This window comes from Notamacropus eugenii, chromosome 1 (assembly GCF_028372415.1).
Source record: "Notamacropus eugenii isolate mMacEug1 chromosome 1, mMacEug1.pri_v2, whole genome shotgun sequence".
NCBI lineage: Eukaryota > Metazoa > Chordata > Mammalia > Diprotodontia > Macropodidae > Notamacropus > Notamacropus eugenii.
The window spans coordinates 501,618,051-501,635,768 of record NC_092872.1 but is presented as its reverse complement, the minus strand read 5'-3'; the positions used below and the strand labels follow the sequence as shown (position 1 = coordinate 501,635,768).

The 17,718-nt window shown below is 40.6% G+C and overlaps 1 protein-coding gene across 1 annotated transcript in view; it reads left to right on the top strand.

Moving 5' to 3' along the window:
* Nucleotides 1-17,718, top strand: part of CDH4 (cadherin 4) — a 1,168,514-nt gene that overhangs the window by 1,060,462 nt on the left and 90,334 nt on the right. The window contains exon 8 of the mRNA XM_072633380.1: nt 4,704-4,841. Coding sequence (XP_072489481.1) covers nt 4,704-4,841 — 138 coding nt within the window. The remainder of the gene's footprint in view (nt 1-4,703; nt 4,842-17,718) is intronic.

The window sequence follows — 17,718 nt, the reverse complement described above, 5'->3', positions numbered from 1 at the left end:
GTTTAGGTTGTGCCACAAGAGGAACTAACTTCACATGATAGATATAATACTGAGCTTGGAGCCAGGAAAACTTGGAATATCAATCCCGCTTCCAATACCTCCTAGCTGTACAATCCAGGGCAAGTCCTTTAATCTCACTAATTTTCAGATTCTTCATCTGCACAAAAAAAATGGAGGAATCACAGCAGCTTTGCTAGGTTGTTATGTTGTTCAAATGAAATAAAGTATGCAAAGTTCTTAGCAAACTCTGAAGTTATGTCATTGACATCATTATTAAGTGACTATTTTTTCATAGTCATGCAGCTAGGGAATATTGAAAGCTGGATTCTCCTGACTCCAAACCCAGAGTTCATTCTACCATACCACACAGTAGGACAACTGGAAGATACCTGAGACAAAACCCTGTACTCAGTGCTAAAGACATAAAAATTACTCAGATCACACTTCCATGCAACTTATGGGAAGGAGAGAGTTGTGCCCAAATAATTATGGTAAGTAGGATGCAATGAATACAAATACTATGAAAAATGTGGGGAAGAAGAAATCGCTTTCAGCTGGTGAGTTCAGGAGAGGCTTCATGAAGGAGGAAGTACCTGAGCTGAGCCTGAAAAGAAATGAAGGAGTCAGTCCCTAAGAGACAAGTGGCGAAAAGATATGAATAAATAGTTTTCTAAGGATTCACAAACTATCAACAGTCAGTCAGTCAACAAGCATTTATTAACCACTTAAAATGTGCCAGGCACTAGGAAAGTTTGCTCCAAATTACTCACAAAAGAAATGCTCATTAAAGCAACCATTGGGCTTCCCCTTCAAAATAAGCCAGGATGATAAACAATGTAGATAGACTAGTGTAGTGGCATATGCCTGTAATCTTTCTGTTGGGAAAGTTGAGGCTAGTGTATCTCTTGAGGTCCCAAGTTCTGAATGCATTGGTCTAAATTATTGGTCAAATGTCCTCACTAAGTCTAGAATTGTATGGTGAATACGGTAGTGGGGGGCCATCAGGCACTCTAAAGGAGGGATGAATCAGTCAAGTCAAAAAAAAAGACTAGTTTAAAGTTCCCAGACCTGTGAGTCATAGGGTCATGCCCATGGGTGACTGCTCCACTTCTAGCCTGGGCAAGTGTTTCACAGGTAACACACAGGAGGCACTGGAGGTTTTGGTCTCCAGCTTCTAACAGATTCATTCTTGATCTGGTCAGATGGGCAGACCCCTTTGGAGGGGTTAATAATCAGCTTTGTTCTAGTCTAGTCTTCTCAAATGGTTGTGGGAGAACCAGCTCCTACAGAATTCCCTAATCACCCTTCTTGCAGGGGTCGGTGAGAAGGTGGGGCAACTACCCCTACATCTCAATGGGGTCAATCGAGACAGGCACACTTGTGCACACCTCTAAATTCCCTCGAGCCTCAAGGTGGGGGGGGGGGCACACAGATTCGCCTATGGGTTCCTTGTGGTTTTCTCCCATAGACTCCTCATGGTCTTTCCCCATCTTGCTTTTATAGAGCAATCAGACAGAAGGCATCTTGCCAACATTTAGCTCACAGGTTAACTTTAGCAACCTTGTCATTCTGCACAAACGTAGTAAATATCCATTATGTCACTCCCATATCTCATGGCACAGCCACAGTAGGACTGTCTGTCACTAGGATTCTAAGAGCTACTATCCAGGATCCTTGAGACTATTCTGGGAGTCATTATCAAACACCTGGAAACTAAACATTCCCATGGCCATGGATCCTGAGAAACTAACTCGAAGAAGGATAACAAAATCCTGCCTACGTACAGTAAGATAGGGAGATCATATCTCCCTCCCAAAAAAAGAAAATAGTGTAGGAGGGGACTGTAGAAAAACAGACACTAATATTTTGCAGTGTTGCTATGAACTGGTCTAACCTTTTTGGAAATTATGCAAGAAAAGTTGCCATAGTCATTCATATAGGTTGACCTGGAGATACCATTACTGGGAATATACCCTAAGGAAGTCAAAGACAGAAAGATTTTATATATATAGTATATGTGTGTATATATATATATATATATATATATATATATATATGTGTGTGTGTGTGTGTGTGTGTGTGTGTGTGTGTGTGTGTATGTATGTATGTATATATATACATATACACAGATAAAAATGATGATAGCTAGCATTTATATTGCACTTTAAGGCTTGCAGAGCACTTTACAAATATTAATTCATTTAATCCTCACAACATCTTGAGACATAGATGCTGTTATTATCCCCACTTAGCAGATATGGAAATTTAGGCTGAGAAAGGTTAAGTGACTTGCCCAGGGTCTCACAGCTAAGAAGTGTCCAAGTCTAGATTTGACCTTGGGTCCTCCTGATTTCAGGTTGCTTGCTCTATCTACTGTACTTGCCTGGCTGCCTTTTTTAAACTACAATGTAGCATTTTTTGTAATAGCAAAAAAAAAAAGAAAGAAAGAAAGAAAGAAAATGTGTGCCTAATGGGGGACTGGTTGAATAAATTGTGGTATATGAATGTAAATGTTATTGTACCATAAGAAAAAACAAATGTGAGTAATTTAAAGAAAATTAGAAAGATTTGTTTCAATTGATTCAGAGTAATGTAAGCAAAACCAGGAAAGCATTCTACACAATTACTATAATAATGCAAATAGAAAAAATACTAGAATTAAGCCAAATGCTGAGTAATTGCCGTGACTCATTTTGGCCCCCAAGAAGTGAAGAGGAAGGATCTCCCTCCTTTAGTAGATGGAGGACTGTAGGTGTGTTGTATGCACTGTCCGATAAGATGGCAGTGCTGATTGATTTTGCACATAAAAAGAAAGGCTTCTGTGGGGGTGGGGAAATATCCAGAAACAATTTTTGTGAAAACAAAAGACATCACTAAAATTTATTTTTTTAAAAGGCAGGAAGGCAAACAAGATGAATGGTAGGAAGGCAGAAAATAAAGCAGGAAGGCAGGAAGGCAGGCAGGCAGGCAGGCAGGAAGGCAAACAAGATGAATGGTAGGAAGGCAGGAAATAAAGCAGGCAGGCAGGCAGGCAGGCAGGCAGGAAGGAAGGAAGGAAGGAAGGAAGGAAGGAAGGAAGGAAGGAAGGAAGGAAGGAAGGAAGGAAGGAAGGAAGGAAGGAGAGGGAAGGAGGAAAGAAGAAAAATGGAAGGACTTTAGCAGAAGGAGACTATGAGGATAAGTTCATTCAGGGAATAGTAAATATCATAAAAGTAGGTTGTAAAGAGAGAAAACAATGAATCCTCTAGTCTGACCTGAGCACGCAGTATGAAGAGTAAAAAAAACAGGTCTCTCCCCAGAGACACTAAGATCTTTAAGGGCTGAACTGTAGCTCTGCTGTGCATTGATTTTTCTCCCCAGTGCCTAACACAGGGCTCCATGAGCCCAGACATTTGTTGATGTTGACATTGTAGCAAGTTCATAAGGATTAGAGAGTTAAAATGGTTGAGAAGTACCCTGCTCCCCTAACTCCTTGGAGGATCCAGGTCTATGTCTCTGACACATGAATGTTATCCACTGAGAGATATTTCCAAAGCAGAGGAGAGCCCTGTTCTTTGACAGAACCAACCCGGAGTTATTCTTCTGCCAAATCCCAATTTTCTCTTTGAAAAATGATTTGGGCGAAGAAAAGGTAAGGAAAAGTGTATTGGTATGCAAGTGCTTTTATTTAGAAGACACCTTAGTTCTTCAGAGCCACAGAAAAATCCACCCCTTTGGTCCATTATGAGCTCAGGTTCAGGGTTGACCAGACTCATTTTTCAAACGTTAGTCTGGAAAGAATATTTGGAAAAGGCTAGATCTTTTGCACTGAGATGGAAATTCAGTCCTAATGGACTCCCAGTGAGGGTTAGAGGGAGAGGAGAAGTAAGAATTCTTCAATGCCTAATAAAATGCATTCATTCCATCAAGGTTTATTTGCTTTTTAAAAATCACACCTGTGCCTGAATGCTAACTGCTCCTTCAGGATGAAATTTTCAAACAGAAATTGTCTTTGGCTCTTTGCACCTGCAAAGAAAGGGGGGCAGGTTGATATTTGGGAGCTGGGTTGGGTTTGGGTTCTGGGGTTTTCTTTTTGATTTGGGGTTCCATTTTCTTTTATATATCTGACCTGGACTGGATTTGGACAGGCTTAAATACCAAAGAGGACATTTCTCTCAGAGAATTCCCAGGACACCGACTATAGATTTTCTACTTAACTTTGCTGATTTCCCCCCAAAATCAGCTAAGTTGTTGAAGCTTTTCCCAAGAGAATACAAATTCTGAGCTCCATGGTATTATTCACCACTCAGTCTCCAGACTTTTTTTTCTTCTAGCCTGGTCTGTGATATACCTAAGTGTACACTTCTCTCTGAGCATACTGTGCCGAACTTTCATCATAAACTGTTCTTACTCTTTGCAGCTGATCAAATGAGATAATATTTGTAAAGAGCTTAGCATGGTGCCTGGCACATAGTAGGCACTATATAATGCATATTCCCTTTTCTCTGCCCTCCCTGCAAATGAATAAGAGTATCCTTCATCAAGAAAGAGTAAATAGGGAGAGCCTTAGTGAGAACCTCGAGACTTGTAGAGCAAACTCTACACCAACAAGAAATGCCTTTACTGAGCCCTATTCTGTGGAATATTTTTCTTTGTGAAAGCTCGACACTAGGAAACAAAACGAGCTGTACTGACTGGATTTCCCTCTCCTGCTTTTTTTCTAGAAAGTTCAGCAATACACAGTCATCGTTCAGGCCACAGATATGGAAGGAAACCTTAACTACGGCCTCTCAAATACCGCGACAGCCATCATTACAGTGACAGATGTGAATGACAACCCACCCGAATTCACCACGAGCACTGTAAGTACCAATCCATCAGTGCAGTGATGCAGGGATGAGCCTTGTATTTGTTATTCATGGACGTTGGATATGGCTTGTCTCTGTTTCCCTGTTTGGCAGATAGAAGGAACTTGATAGATAATGATATAACAAAGACTAGAAGGAAGAAAGGAGAATGATTCATGAACCAGCAAAACTCTAGGGCCACCAGTACAGTACCTCTGCAACGTGGAAGGGAGCAGGAGACTGTGCTGAAGAAACAATCTGATTGGGGCAAGGCCGATCAGACGGTTTGCTAGAATTGGTAGTCAACCTAGTGGCGTTTGTCACACATGAAGGATGGCTGCAGACTCGCATAGTTCCTGGGATAGAGTGGCTTGGATACTATTTCAGAAGCACAAATAGTTTGACAGGTGATGTTTGCTTTGCTGAAGCAATGAGGATCTCATGCACAATGTTCATCAACTGTACATGGCAGTACTGTGTGCTGTGTGTGTGATTGCATAGGATAGATCAGAGATAACTTTGAGCAGTGGAATTTTATACACATATCCTTAGGAAGGAAACATCCCCAGGGTTTGTCCTGTAGCTGGCCAGCCAACAAAGACTGCAGGAGACTGCCTGCTCTCTGGTTTCTTAAACCTTCAGCGTCTGCCACTTTGATCAGGCAGACCATGTTCTCACTTGTTTCTCTGCCTCCTACCCTGACCTCTTGCCTGGGACCTGGGGAAATCAGACTCTAAAAAAAGAGAAAACTTCATGTAGAAGATGTCATGACCAGAAGTTTTTAGAATCTACTAGTGTTATAAATATTATCATATCATATTTAGAAAGTAGGAAGGGTAGGGGTTGAGGAGAAAGAAGAGATAGAATGGTCTTGAATATTCAAACTTACTTAAGTCTCTGAGCCAAGGTCATAGTTAATGGAGAGTTAGCTACATCAAGGAACAATTGGCAAAAGTGGATAAAGATACAGGGTAATGATCAGTCAGCCAATGAACATTTATGAAGTGCCTATTATGTGCCTACCACTATGCTAATTATGTATGGACTACAAGAAACCTGAATATCTGCATCCTATTTGCTAGCTATGCGACCTTAGAAAAATCGCTCAAGCTTTCTCAGTTTCAATTTCCCTTCTGTAAAAGTAGGAGTCTGACCTAAAGGTTCTCTAAGATCTAACATTCTGTGGTCCTATGACTAAATTCTCTATGGAGAGTAAGTCAAAGTTTTAGATTAAGTGGCATAAAGCTTTTTTGGATCAGAGAATGAGGATTTAACTCACAAGCCATTTATTAAATGCTTACTATATGCTACCAGATGTGGGGAACCTGTGACCTGGAGGCCATATATGGTCCTCTAGGTCCTCAAGTGCAGCCTTTGACTGAATCCAAACTTCCCAGAATAAATCCCCTTAATAAAAGGATTTGTTCTGTAAAACTTGAACTCAGTCAAAAGGCCACACCCAAGGAACTAGAAGGCCACCTGTGGTCTAGAGGCTGCAGACTCCCCACCCCTAGCAGCTAGACACTGGAGACAGAAAAATGAAACAGCCCTTTTCCCATAAAGAGCTTACATTCTACAAGGAGTCCTTGTCTAATACGGTCACTTTACAGTCGGGGAAACTGAATCTCAAAGAAATTAAAATCTAGATTTTGAGCTAGAAGGAGGCCATGTAGGCCAAACACCTCATTTTATGGATGAGGAAAATGAGGCCTAGAGAGTTGCTGCAACTAGACCCCAAGTCAAAGGTACTAAATGACAGGAGTTTGTTTGAAACCAGATCTTGTGACTCCCAACCCAGTGCTCTTTCCTCTATACATGTAATTAACCCAATGTCACATAGGTCATAACTGACAGACCCAGGATTCAAACCAGTGTTCTCTGATTGAAGAGCGAAGGATCCATCCATTTCAATAAGTATGCTTAGGCACCTTCCAAGTGTAAGCACTTGTGCTAGACACTGCTGGGAGGACAAAAAAAATGATCAGAGAATCATATACTTAGAGCTTGAAGAGATCTTAGAGGTCAGCTACTCTGATGTCTCCCACTGATGCTGATGGCCAGTGAGGTCAACAGCTCAAGGTGATATAGGTTATAATGGACCACACTAGGATTTGAAAATTGATCTTTTCACTCCAAACCCAGTGCAGTCTCCCATGCTACCTCCGAGGGAGACACAATCCCTGCCCTTAAGGAGTTCATAATCTAGCTAACTGAAGAGAAAAAGTGTGGAGTCACAGGAGGGAGATTGCTTCCTGAAAGGGTGCTCAATGAACAGGAGATTTGTGTTCTTTCATAAAGGAAAGGGAGTTATAATGTAGCAGAACCAATGAAGAAGATACCCCAGAGATATTCATAGGGAGTTCCTACAAACATATTCTCTATTTATGATATCTATATGATAATTCTATGATTATCATACAGTAAGTGTGATAAAAGGACTATCTGTAAGGAAGCATACAGTGCCCCAAGTTATTAAACTCTAGAGCCATTACTAAGGTCCCAAACCACTCCAGGTCATTTTCTGCCTGGGTGTGATGTTTTCCTGTATGGTGCTGTAGAAGGCACACTGGACAGGAAATCAAGAGACCTAGGCTTAAGTCCCAACTCTGTCAGTAGCTACGTGACTTTAGACAACTCAAATTAACTTTTCTAGGGGCTTTCTATAAATTTCTCAAATGACGGGGAATGTTAAGAGGAGAAAGAGGAGGAAGAAGAAGAGGAGATTTGAATTTATCTTCCTGAATTCAAATCTGGTCTGAGACACTTATAACTGTGTGACCCTGGGCAAGTCACTTAACCTGTTTGTCTCAGTTTTCTCATCTGTAAAATGAGCTGGAGAAGGAAACAGCAAACCACTCCAGTATCTTTGCCAAAAAAACCTCAGATGGAAGCTATGAAGAGTCAGATATGACTTAAACAACTGAACAACAACAGTAGTCATGGTGGTAATAGTGGTGGTGGTAGCAGTGGTAGTAGTAGTGGTAGTAGTACTAGGGATGGTGTACATCTCATTAGTTTACATGATACTTTTCCCCTGGCAACCCTGTGAATCAGGTAGTACTAATATTATTATCCCCATTTTATAGATGAAGAGACTGAGGTTTAGAGAGGTAAGGAGAGTTGCCTAAGGGCATACAATGTTATCCCTTCTCAACTCTTCCTCCTGGTTTCCCACTTCTTTCAAGTCCCAAGTAGAATCTGACCTACAAGGAGCCTTTCTCAGCTCCTCTTAATTCTAGTGTCTTCTATCTGTTATTTCCTATTTATCCCATATGTAGTTTGTATGTATGTGTTTGCTTCTTGTCCCCCCTTAATAAATTGTTGAGATCCTTAAGGAAAGGGACTGTTTTTTGTCTCTTTTTGTATGCCCAGTCCTTAGCACATAGTAGGTGCTTAATAGATGGTCATTGACTGACTAATCAGTAAACATAGGAACTGGGGCTTGACCTCAGATTTCTGAATCCAAGTTCAGCTGTTTTCTTTCTTTCTGTTTTTTTTTTTTTCAGTATTTCACATTTGCTTGGAGCTTTGATCTCTATTTCTTGAGGGGGAGGGGTTTCCCCAGACAAAAACATTAGGTTCTACAGGTGGTGCGTGGAAGGCATGTCCTACCCAGAAGACAAAAGCTGTGTATGATTTACTGCAGTGAGCAAGTACACCATTGAAGTCTCAGGTGTGAACCTCTCACAGGATGCCTTGTGACAACCACCATCGTCTCCTGTTAGCATCTGAGTGAAAAACGGATGCCATCTAGTGGGGAAGTGGGGAACCACCCAATTGTGGAGCCCAGAGATTCCTCTGGAGTTAGCCTAATACCAGACGGAGCAAAGCAGTGGCAGCCTGTGGGGATTGTCCATGTTGGCCCCAGCAAGAGTGGGAGGAGGAGAGGTGGGATGGAGACCAATCTTTTACGTAAGGATGGCTCCGAGAAGCTTATCAGTCTGAGCTTGCATCAGGCTCATGAAAGCGGAATCAGCCAGAGAATCAAGTTAAATGGTTTGGAAAATGTGGATCTTCCCCAACTTGAAGATCTGTTTTTGTTTGCTTTTTGTCTAATGGGGAAAAAGAAGAAAGGCAAGCTAGGCTGACTCCTTGGAGCTGAGATCCCTGAGGGCATAGATTAAATGGTGGGGGATTTACAGGGCTATTATCCTGAAACCTTCTGAAAAGTGACCCCTGTAATTTATTCCAGGGGGCAACAGAATTTCATCTCAGGCAGGTACAGAAATCCCATCTGGGCTGTTTCCCCATGACTGGCACAGGTAAAAAGTTTCCGCTTGTTAATTCACTTTAAATAATGAGACAGAGCTGAACAAGATTTCTGCGCTTTCTACTTCCTGGCCTCCTTGGGGCCTGAAATGCATTTTTATGCCCTGGGAAATGGCCCAGAAAAAAAAATAAAAAAACAAACTGGCACTGCACTGAAACTCATTGAGTTTTTGAGGTTAAAATGTGATGATTCTAGAACAAATACCACCGCACGGAATCAAAACATGTCATCTGCATTCAAAAATCCACATTTCAGATACAAAAGTGAAATAGAGCCATTCAGCTCATTGTAAAAAGGGGCCACACTTGGAAAGGTGCCAGGACAGCAAGAGAGGAAATGAGGATTTTCTTCCCTGGTGAAGCACACCAGCTCATCCCCTTCAGGGGTTCTTAATTCCTTGTCATTCAAAGGGAGAGTTCTTTGGGCTCCCTGCAGAGAGCCCCTCTTCCTTCCCATTCCCAACTCTTGGGTCTTGCTGGCTTTCCTTGATTCCACTGACAGGCTTGTCACCCCCAAGGAGAATGTTCTAGCCCAGCAGGAAGTAAGAAGGGAAAATTAGAGCAGACCAGAGAGGATGGAGATTGGCAAAGAAGAAATGGATTTGCTTCTCCTTCTGAGATGACAGGCCTGTCTCTAGGGCAACATTGGTTTCTCAGTCACTTTAGGGATCACACCCAAGCCCAGGACTTAACCAGGTATGTTTTCATTAGTTTGGTTTTGGTAGGGAAAGACTTAAGGAGGGAGGCTAAAGGAGAAACTAAAGAGGATAAAATCAGAAAGAGATCCTCAAAAATACTGAGCCCAAGCAAGAAATCTAGGAGGCAAGATAGTGATGGATGCTTCTAACTCCAGCAGTGTCCTTTTTTTTCCCAATAAAATTGTGTTGATCTACTTTGTTTTTATAACATCTATTGTTCCTCAATGTTTCACTGCCCTCTCCCTCTCTGAGAAAACCAACCTTTATAATAAAAGTATAAAAAAGGGTGGGGGGAGTACAGCAGAATTAATAAACATTCCAAAAAATCTGACATATGTAGTGTTCCTGAAGGCTCTTTTTCAGTTTAATGCAATTCAATAAACATTTATTAAGTGCCTACCCTGTGCCAGATACTATGCTAAGTGCTGAAAATGCAAAAAAAAAAAAAAAAGACAGTCCTTGGCCTCTAGGAGTTTGCAATATAATGGGAGAAGACAATATGTAAAAGGAAGCTGAAAAGGTGGGGGTCACTGAGGTTAAAACCGGGCAGAACTCCCACTGGAAAGATCTGCTATTGTTTGTCCTTGGTTTCCAAAGAGGACCATGACCTAGGGAAGGTGATGTCATGATTTTTCAGGGGAATTGGATTTAAGTGAGGCAGGGCTGTGCCAAGTCACCATCCTCACTCTCTCTTCCTGAGGACTCTAAAAAGGAAGGCTTTATTGCTCCACCCTCCAGCCTTCCAATCCGAGGGGAGAGGCCTTGAATATCAAAAGCTGAGCCAATTGGGCATGACGATGAGATTTCATGCGATCAGTTTATCCAAGGGGAGGCAAGATGTGTCTTGGAGTTGAAACTGAGCAGAACCACTGATGGAAAAGTGAAAAATTCGCATTTTTTTCTTTGGGATAACAAGATTTTGCAGTTTTAATCATTTTGTTGCTGTGATTTTTCTATCTATCTAATTGTAGCCATGATAGAAAACAATGTCTATTGTTTTCCAGGTTCTACCTACTTCACTTTGTATCTGTCTTCCTATTTAAGTCTTCCTATACTTCTCTATATTCATCATATTCACAATTTCTTACAGTGTAATAATATTACATTGCATTCATGCACTGGAACTTGTTTGACTAGTCCCCAATCTATGGCCATTCACTTTGTTTCCAGTTCTCTTATCACTACCAAAAAATAAATGCCCAGCATTGCTTCTTGGGCAGACTTCATTGAAATCACCATTTCAGAATTCAGTAGCTGGCACAGTAGACTGATCACCTGGCCTACAGTCAGGAAGACTTGAGTTCAAATCTTGCTTTAGACACTTACTAGCGATGTAACACCGGGCAAGTTACTTAACTTTTGTCTGCCTCAATTTCCTCAATTGTTAAATGGGGATCTTAATAGCATCTACCTTACACTCATGAGGAGTAGAATAAAATTTGTAACATATTTAGCACAGTGCCTGGTACACAGGCACTTAATAAATGCTTGCTCCCTCTGCTTCTTTCCCCCATTTGCAAAGTGAAGTGAAGAATTCCTTCCCTAAAATAATGATTGAAATGATCCAATTACTTCTGGGCGGGGAGAACCTGATAAGTAAATTAAAGTGGCCAAAACGATGGGGAAAATCATTTACTTGTTTGCTGAGTAGATGCATAGATAAAATGAAGGGAAAGATGGGAGGGAGAGATGGATCACATTTTGGAGAACAGACAAATCAGTATTAATTTTTGCTCCTACTGAAGAATAAGCACCTGATAGACTTCTGTCAGTCTTATTTAATGTGGGAGGACAGGAACTATACCACAATGTCCTGAATACATGTTTACTTTATTAAATGGGTAACACTGAAGACTATTCACTACCCATTGAAAGTATTGGGATGATTTGGAGTCATAGAAATAGGACTTTGTTATATATTACCTGTGTGATTCAAATCAATTCAACAAATATGTATTGAACACCTACTATGTGCCAGGCATATACTAGGTGTTGAAAATACAAAGAAAAAAATGAAGAGTCTCTGACTTGAAGGAGTTCACATTCTACTAGAGAGAATGGAAAGGCAATAAAACGTGCATAAGTAAATACAAAGTAGAGTGATGGGCATTTTAAGAGAGAATGCTAGCAAGGTGGGGAGGGGAGAATCAGGAAAGGGAGGAGATGGCATCTGAGCTATGATTTGAAGAAAGCTAAATGGGCATGGAATACTGTATCTGCTCTCTGTATTGATTAGTTTTAAAGAATTGCATTCTTCCCTTCATTTTTATTTTTTGAGATAGGGAATATCTTTCTGAAAAGGGGAAAGAAATAGTTGAAAATTAATATAACATATATGTATATATTATTTTTTTACCAAAAAAATGAAAAAGTTAGATTCTGAAAAGCAAAGGTAAATAAGAATTCAATTCCAGCTATAGTGTATATCAGAGGTGAGATATAAATCAGACATGCCAGACTGACCCCACTATTGCTTTTGAAAAACTCAGGCCTCACTGGCTTCACTATTGCTGACAGAAATGAGTCCCTTTGGGTTGTCCCAGAATAAGAAACAGCCCTAGCGTAGGAAGGTTGGGGGTTGGAGGATGTGTGAGAGGCTGGCTTCCTTGCTGTCCTAGTAGAGGATATGAATTATATGAAGAATGATTAATTGGTTGGTTTGACTGGAAGGGAGAGTATGTAAAGTGAGGTGATAAGAAATAAGGCTAGAAGTCTAGGTGGTTGCCAGGAGGGTTTTAAATGCCAAAGTAAAGATTTTGTATTTTATCCTGGGAAGAAATAGGGAGCCATTTAAGACTGAAGGGGGATGATGGTATGATTACTAGTATCACTTTGGCAGCTATATGAAGACTCAATTGGAGGAAAAAGAGACTGGAGGCAGAGAAAATGAAGCAAGTCACTTAAACTCTGTATCAGTTTCCTAATTGGTAAAATATGGATATTGAATTAGATGATTTCTTAAGTGCCTTCCAGCACTAGAACCTATACTCCCATCACATAATAAAGTCACTCAAAGCACTATAGAGGTTAAAATTTGTTTTCCTCTCCCAAGAAGATATGGTGGCATATCCATACATAGGAACAAGCTTCATACAAGACATTCCATCTCCTACCTCTGTACCCTTGCACAGTGGTGTACCATCGCTTCTGAGATTGAATCCTTCTTCACCTCTGCCTCTTAAGAATCTTTGACTTGCTTCATTTTGGGGTTTGGGGCTTCATTTGTGTGTGTATGCAAATATGCATGTATGTATGTGTACATACACATGCATATGCATACACACATATGTATGTGCATGTACATATATGTGTATGTGTGTGCGTGCATGCATGCATAAATATGTGTCATGCTGAGAGAAAGAGAAATGGTTTCTCTTTGGCACCACACCTTCCCAAGACCTATAAATAAGTGAAAGGGGAATGATTTGACCAAATAATTTGGTTTGCAAAAACTCTGTGAGGCCAAGGACTTTCTCTCCCAAAAGGAGGAAGAATGATAAATAACCATCACCAACAGTCCTTTATTTGGTGTGCTATTTTGTTCTGAGTACCTTCTACCTCAACCAGAAGCTACTACACAGAAAATTTGGCCTGAGAAATTATCTGAAATTCAAGTTTTGGAAGCTTTCTGCCTGACAAAATGCTAATTAGCACAACTTTTCCTACGTGCACAGGGAATGAAATTATCCCCCTCATTTGTCCCAGTTAGCCTCAGTCCAGATCCCCATTTTATATGCATAAAATAAGACACCCAGAGAAAAAGCAGTGCCATCTTCTGAAGGGTAAGAGGATAATATGTAATGCACTTCTCAGGCCTAGCTTTAATAGAGCACTGCACATTGATATAGGCCACCAGAGGATTTATAAGAGCAGTCTTATTACAATCAGACATGAAAGGCAAATAGGAGTGGAGGGATATGAGAGGGATAGGAATTTCATTCTAGGCAGGGAGATTATTTGATTTAACTCAAGTATTAATTTTCCCCATGATTAGGTCACATGCTATCATCTTATAATTATAGGGGACGCTGTAAATAACTGTAGGCTAGCTCATGTTGCTACCTTTCTCCCCAGAGACATCTCACAGGTATTTGACTGCTCTTGAACAATGTACAGTAAGGGAGTATGACACCAAGGGTCTGGGGGAGGGGAGAGCAGTACAGGAAGCACAAGGAGATCCACGTCAACATGCACACATACTGAGTCTATTTTTATCATGTTTCATCAAGAACAATCAGCCACAGTTAAAAAAATGCAGAAGAATTTGCATGATCAGGTTCCTATTCTTAAATGTTAATTAAAAGTTATTTTAACTTGGCTGTGGTTAGCTCAGTAGCCACTGTATTGAAAACATGTTGGAAAGGGCTGAGATCTCAAGTACTGGCCAGTGGAGATTATAGAAAACTTCCCCCAAACTTCAAAGGATCAGGTTATCCAACTTTGAACATAAAGAACATAAAGTCATGGAAAATGATCCTTGAGGGCATCTAGTCTTGTAGTCACAGAATCTCAAGGTTGGGAATGACCTTGGAGGGCCTCTAATCCAACTTGTACCTTAATAGAAATCTCCTCTACCATATCCCCCATATGTTAACATCTAGCTTCTGCTTGAAGATCTCCAGGAATGGAGAGGTTGTTGAGTCATTTCAGTCATGTCCTACTCTCCATGATCCCATTTGGAGTTTTTTTGGCAAAGATATTGGAGTGGTTTGCTATTTCCTTCTCCAAGTAATTTTATAGATAACAGGGTTAAGTGACGCAGCCCAGGGTCAGCTAGTAAGGGTCTGAGGCCAGATTTGAACTCTTGAAGATGTCTTCCTGATTCCAAGCCCAGAGTTCTATCCACTGCATCACCTAGCTGCCCTAGTAATGGAGAACTACTTTAAAAAGTAGTCTATATCACGTTGGGACAGTTCTTAGTGCCAGGAAGTTTCTCCTTACATTAAAATGAAATCTGATCCTCTAAAGTTTCCACCTATTGCTTCTACCCATTTCTTCCCTCTGGAGCCAAACGGGACAAGTCAGGTCAAGTCAACAAGCATGCATTAAATGCCTACGATGTGCCAGACATTGTACTAAACTCTGGGGATACAAAGAAAGGCACATGAAGCAGTGAACAGTACATTGGACCTGGAATCAGGAAGACTTGAGTTAAACATCTAACCATCTCAGACGCTTAGCTTTGTAACCTTGAACAAGTCACTTACCTTCTATTTGTCTTAGTTTCCTCAGCTCCCTCTTAGATTTGTTGTGAAGGTAAAAATGGGATGATATTTGTAAAGGGTTTATAGTTTATATTTGGTGTATAGTAGGTATTATGTAAATGCCAGTATTATGAAAAAATAAGAAAGAAATTGAAACTGTTCCTGTCCTCAAGGAGCTCACAGAATCCAGTGGGGGAAACAGCATGCCAGCAACTACCTACAAACAAGATATGATCAAGTTAATTGAAGGTAATCCTAGAGGGAATGCTTCAGCTTTAAAAGGGATTAGAAAGAAGACTTCTCAGAGAAGTTAGTGTTTTCACTGAGATGCGAAAGAAGCCAAGAGACAAAGGTGAAGAGAGAGGAAGTTCCATGGAATTTATTAAAAGTCCGATATGACAATCCTTCAGATACTTAAAGATAGCAGTCATGGCCTATCTAAATCTCTTCTTCAAACATTGTTGGCTTCCTCAACCAATCCTTGCATGATAGGGTTTCTAACGCCCACCATTCTAGTCGACCTCCCAGAGGGCTATTCCAGTCTTTCTGAAATGTCTTCTCCTAAAATGCAATTCCCTGAATTGACTGCAATACTCCAGATGAGCTCTGGCCAGGACAGAGGATAGTAGAAGTGTCATATAATTTTTACACATTATTGCATATATGCTATGCATTTATTTTGCCTTATATTTTTTGTGTACATGTTGTTCTTCCACTCCTACACCCAGACTTCCTGGAAGTCAGAGACTGTTCTTTAGTCATCCTTGAATCTCCAGAGCCTAGCCCAATGCCTGGCATATAGAAGAAATTGAATAAAAAGCATTTTAAATGAATGAATTACAGAGGTGCTTTTATTCATAGCATAGAGGAATTAAGATCATTGTTCCATCTAGCTATTTCTTGAACATTAAGGCAAAAAGAAAAGAAAAAATTGAGGGTTTCTTTTCAACTTTAGGCCCAACTTCCATAAGTTCTATCACTGTCCAATGTGTGGGAATTTGACTGAAACCCTGTCATCTCACTCAGATCAATTACTTTCGTCCTTCTATAAAGTCACACATTGGACCAGTATTTATCCATCACTTCATTTCTCAAGAGTGGTAGTCCTCAAAGTGGGGTCTGTGGAATATGAGCTTCCAAGACCCTTTCAGAGAGCCTGCAAAATCAAAGCTATTTTAATAATAATACTAGGATGTTTTCATTTCTAATGCGGTAAACATAAATATCTCCCACATAAATAAAAACTTTGAAGAAAGGCTTCAATAATTTTTAGAAGTGTAGAGGGGTATTGAAATCAAAAAGTTTGAGAACCACTTCTCTGAAGAGATGAGTTGTACCTGTCCTTAATGTGGACAATAGTGTGATTTGTACGTGCCAGAAACAGTGTCCAACTCATCTGAAAGTCCTCATTTCTAGCTAGGTTTTAAACTGTAGGCTGGGGGATTCCCGGAGGGGAAGGAGCTTACCTTTCTTCTAGTCCTTTTTCCAGAATGTCATTCTACTTAGTGAGGACTCACTACTTTCAGCTTCTCACACTGCCACCTCCTTGTACTCTCCATTTCTTTATTCACTAACAGATAAAATTCCCAGTTTTTCACCGGCTTCCAGCCTCAGTGATCTGCCTTCCATTCCTGTCTCTTCACTAAACCATTTTTCCCTAAAGTTGTCAGTGACCTGACAAAGTCAATGACCTTTTTACATTAGACTTCATCTTCTTTGATCTTTCTGCATTTCACACTACTGACACCTCCTTTTGTTATATGTTCCTGTGGTTTCCATGACACTGATCTCTCTTGGTTTTCCTCCTACCTGTATCCTCAGTATCCTTCTCTCATTCATTATCCCCCTCCCATCTTTGAAGTATTAGTGGCACCCAAGAACTCTGTCCTGGTCTCTCTTCTCTCTTTGCTCTCCTCTTGGTAATTTCACTTACTCTCATGGCTTCAAATATCACCTCTATGTAGATGACTCCCAAATCTGTACATCATCCCTGAGCATCAAGCCTTTCTTTCGATGGACATTTTCACTGCTGTGTCCTATTTGGAACTCAAATTCAGCACATCCAAAACTGAGCTTATCATTTTCCTCCAAGACCTTTCCTTGTTTCTTTCTAATCTGCATGCAGTATTCCAATTGATGGCAACACTGTTCTCATAGTCAACCCTCCCTCACTCCAAACAAAAGTCAAGTGCAAGTCATGTCATTATTTCTCTGCTGGCATGGTCTTCTTCAGCAACGAAGGACGAACACACACACATCCTCATAGTCATGGAAGTTCATAATCCTGGAGTTAGCACTAACTCTTGACTCTTACTTTCTATCAAGGAAGGAATTCTTCCTTGGCAACATCTTCCAACTGCCTACCTAACACCCTAAGTCAGGCACTTATTTCTTGTCTGAACTATTGTAAGAGCCTCCTAATTGGTTTACCTTAACTCTAAGATCTTCCCTCATCCCCAACCTGAAGCCAATGTTTCTCTCCTCATAGTTCTTATAAAGCACTTTCTACCTTGTGTCATACTTACTTGTAGATATGCTGTACTCCCCCATTAGAGTATAAGTTTATGGAGGATAAGGGCTACATTCATTTCTTACCCTTGTGTCTCCAGTACCTGGTACAGAGCCTTATAGCTAATAGGTGCTTAATAAATGCTTGTGGAATGGACTCTCTCTAGTGACTTGGGGTTTCTGGTTTCCATAGCATAATTTCCTTTTAAAGTA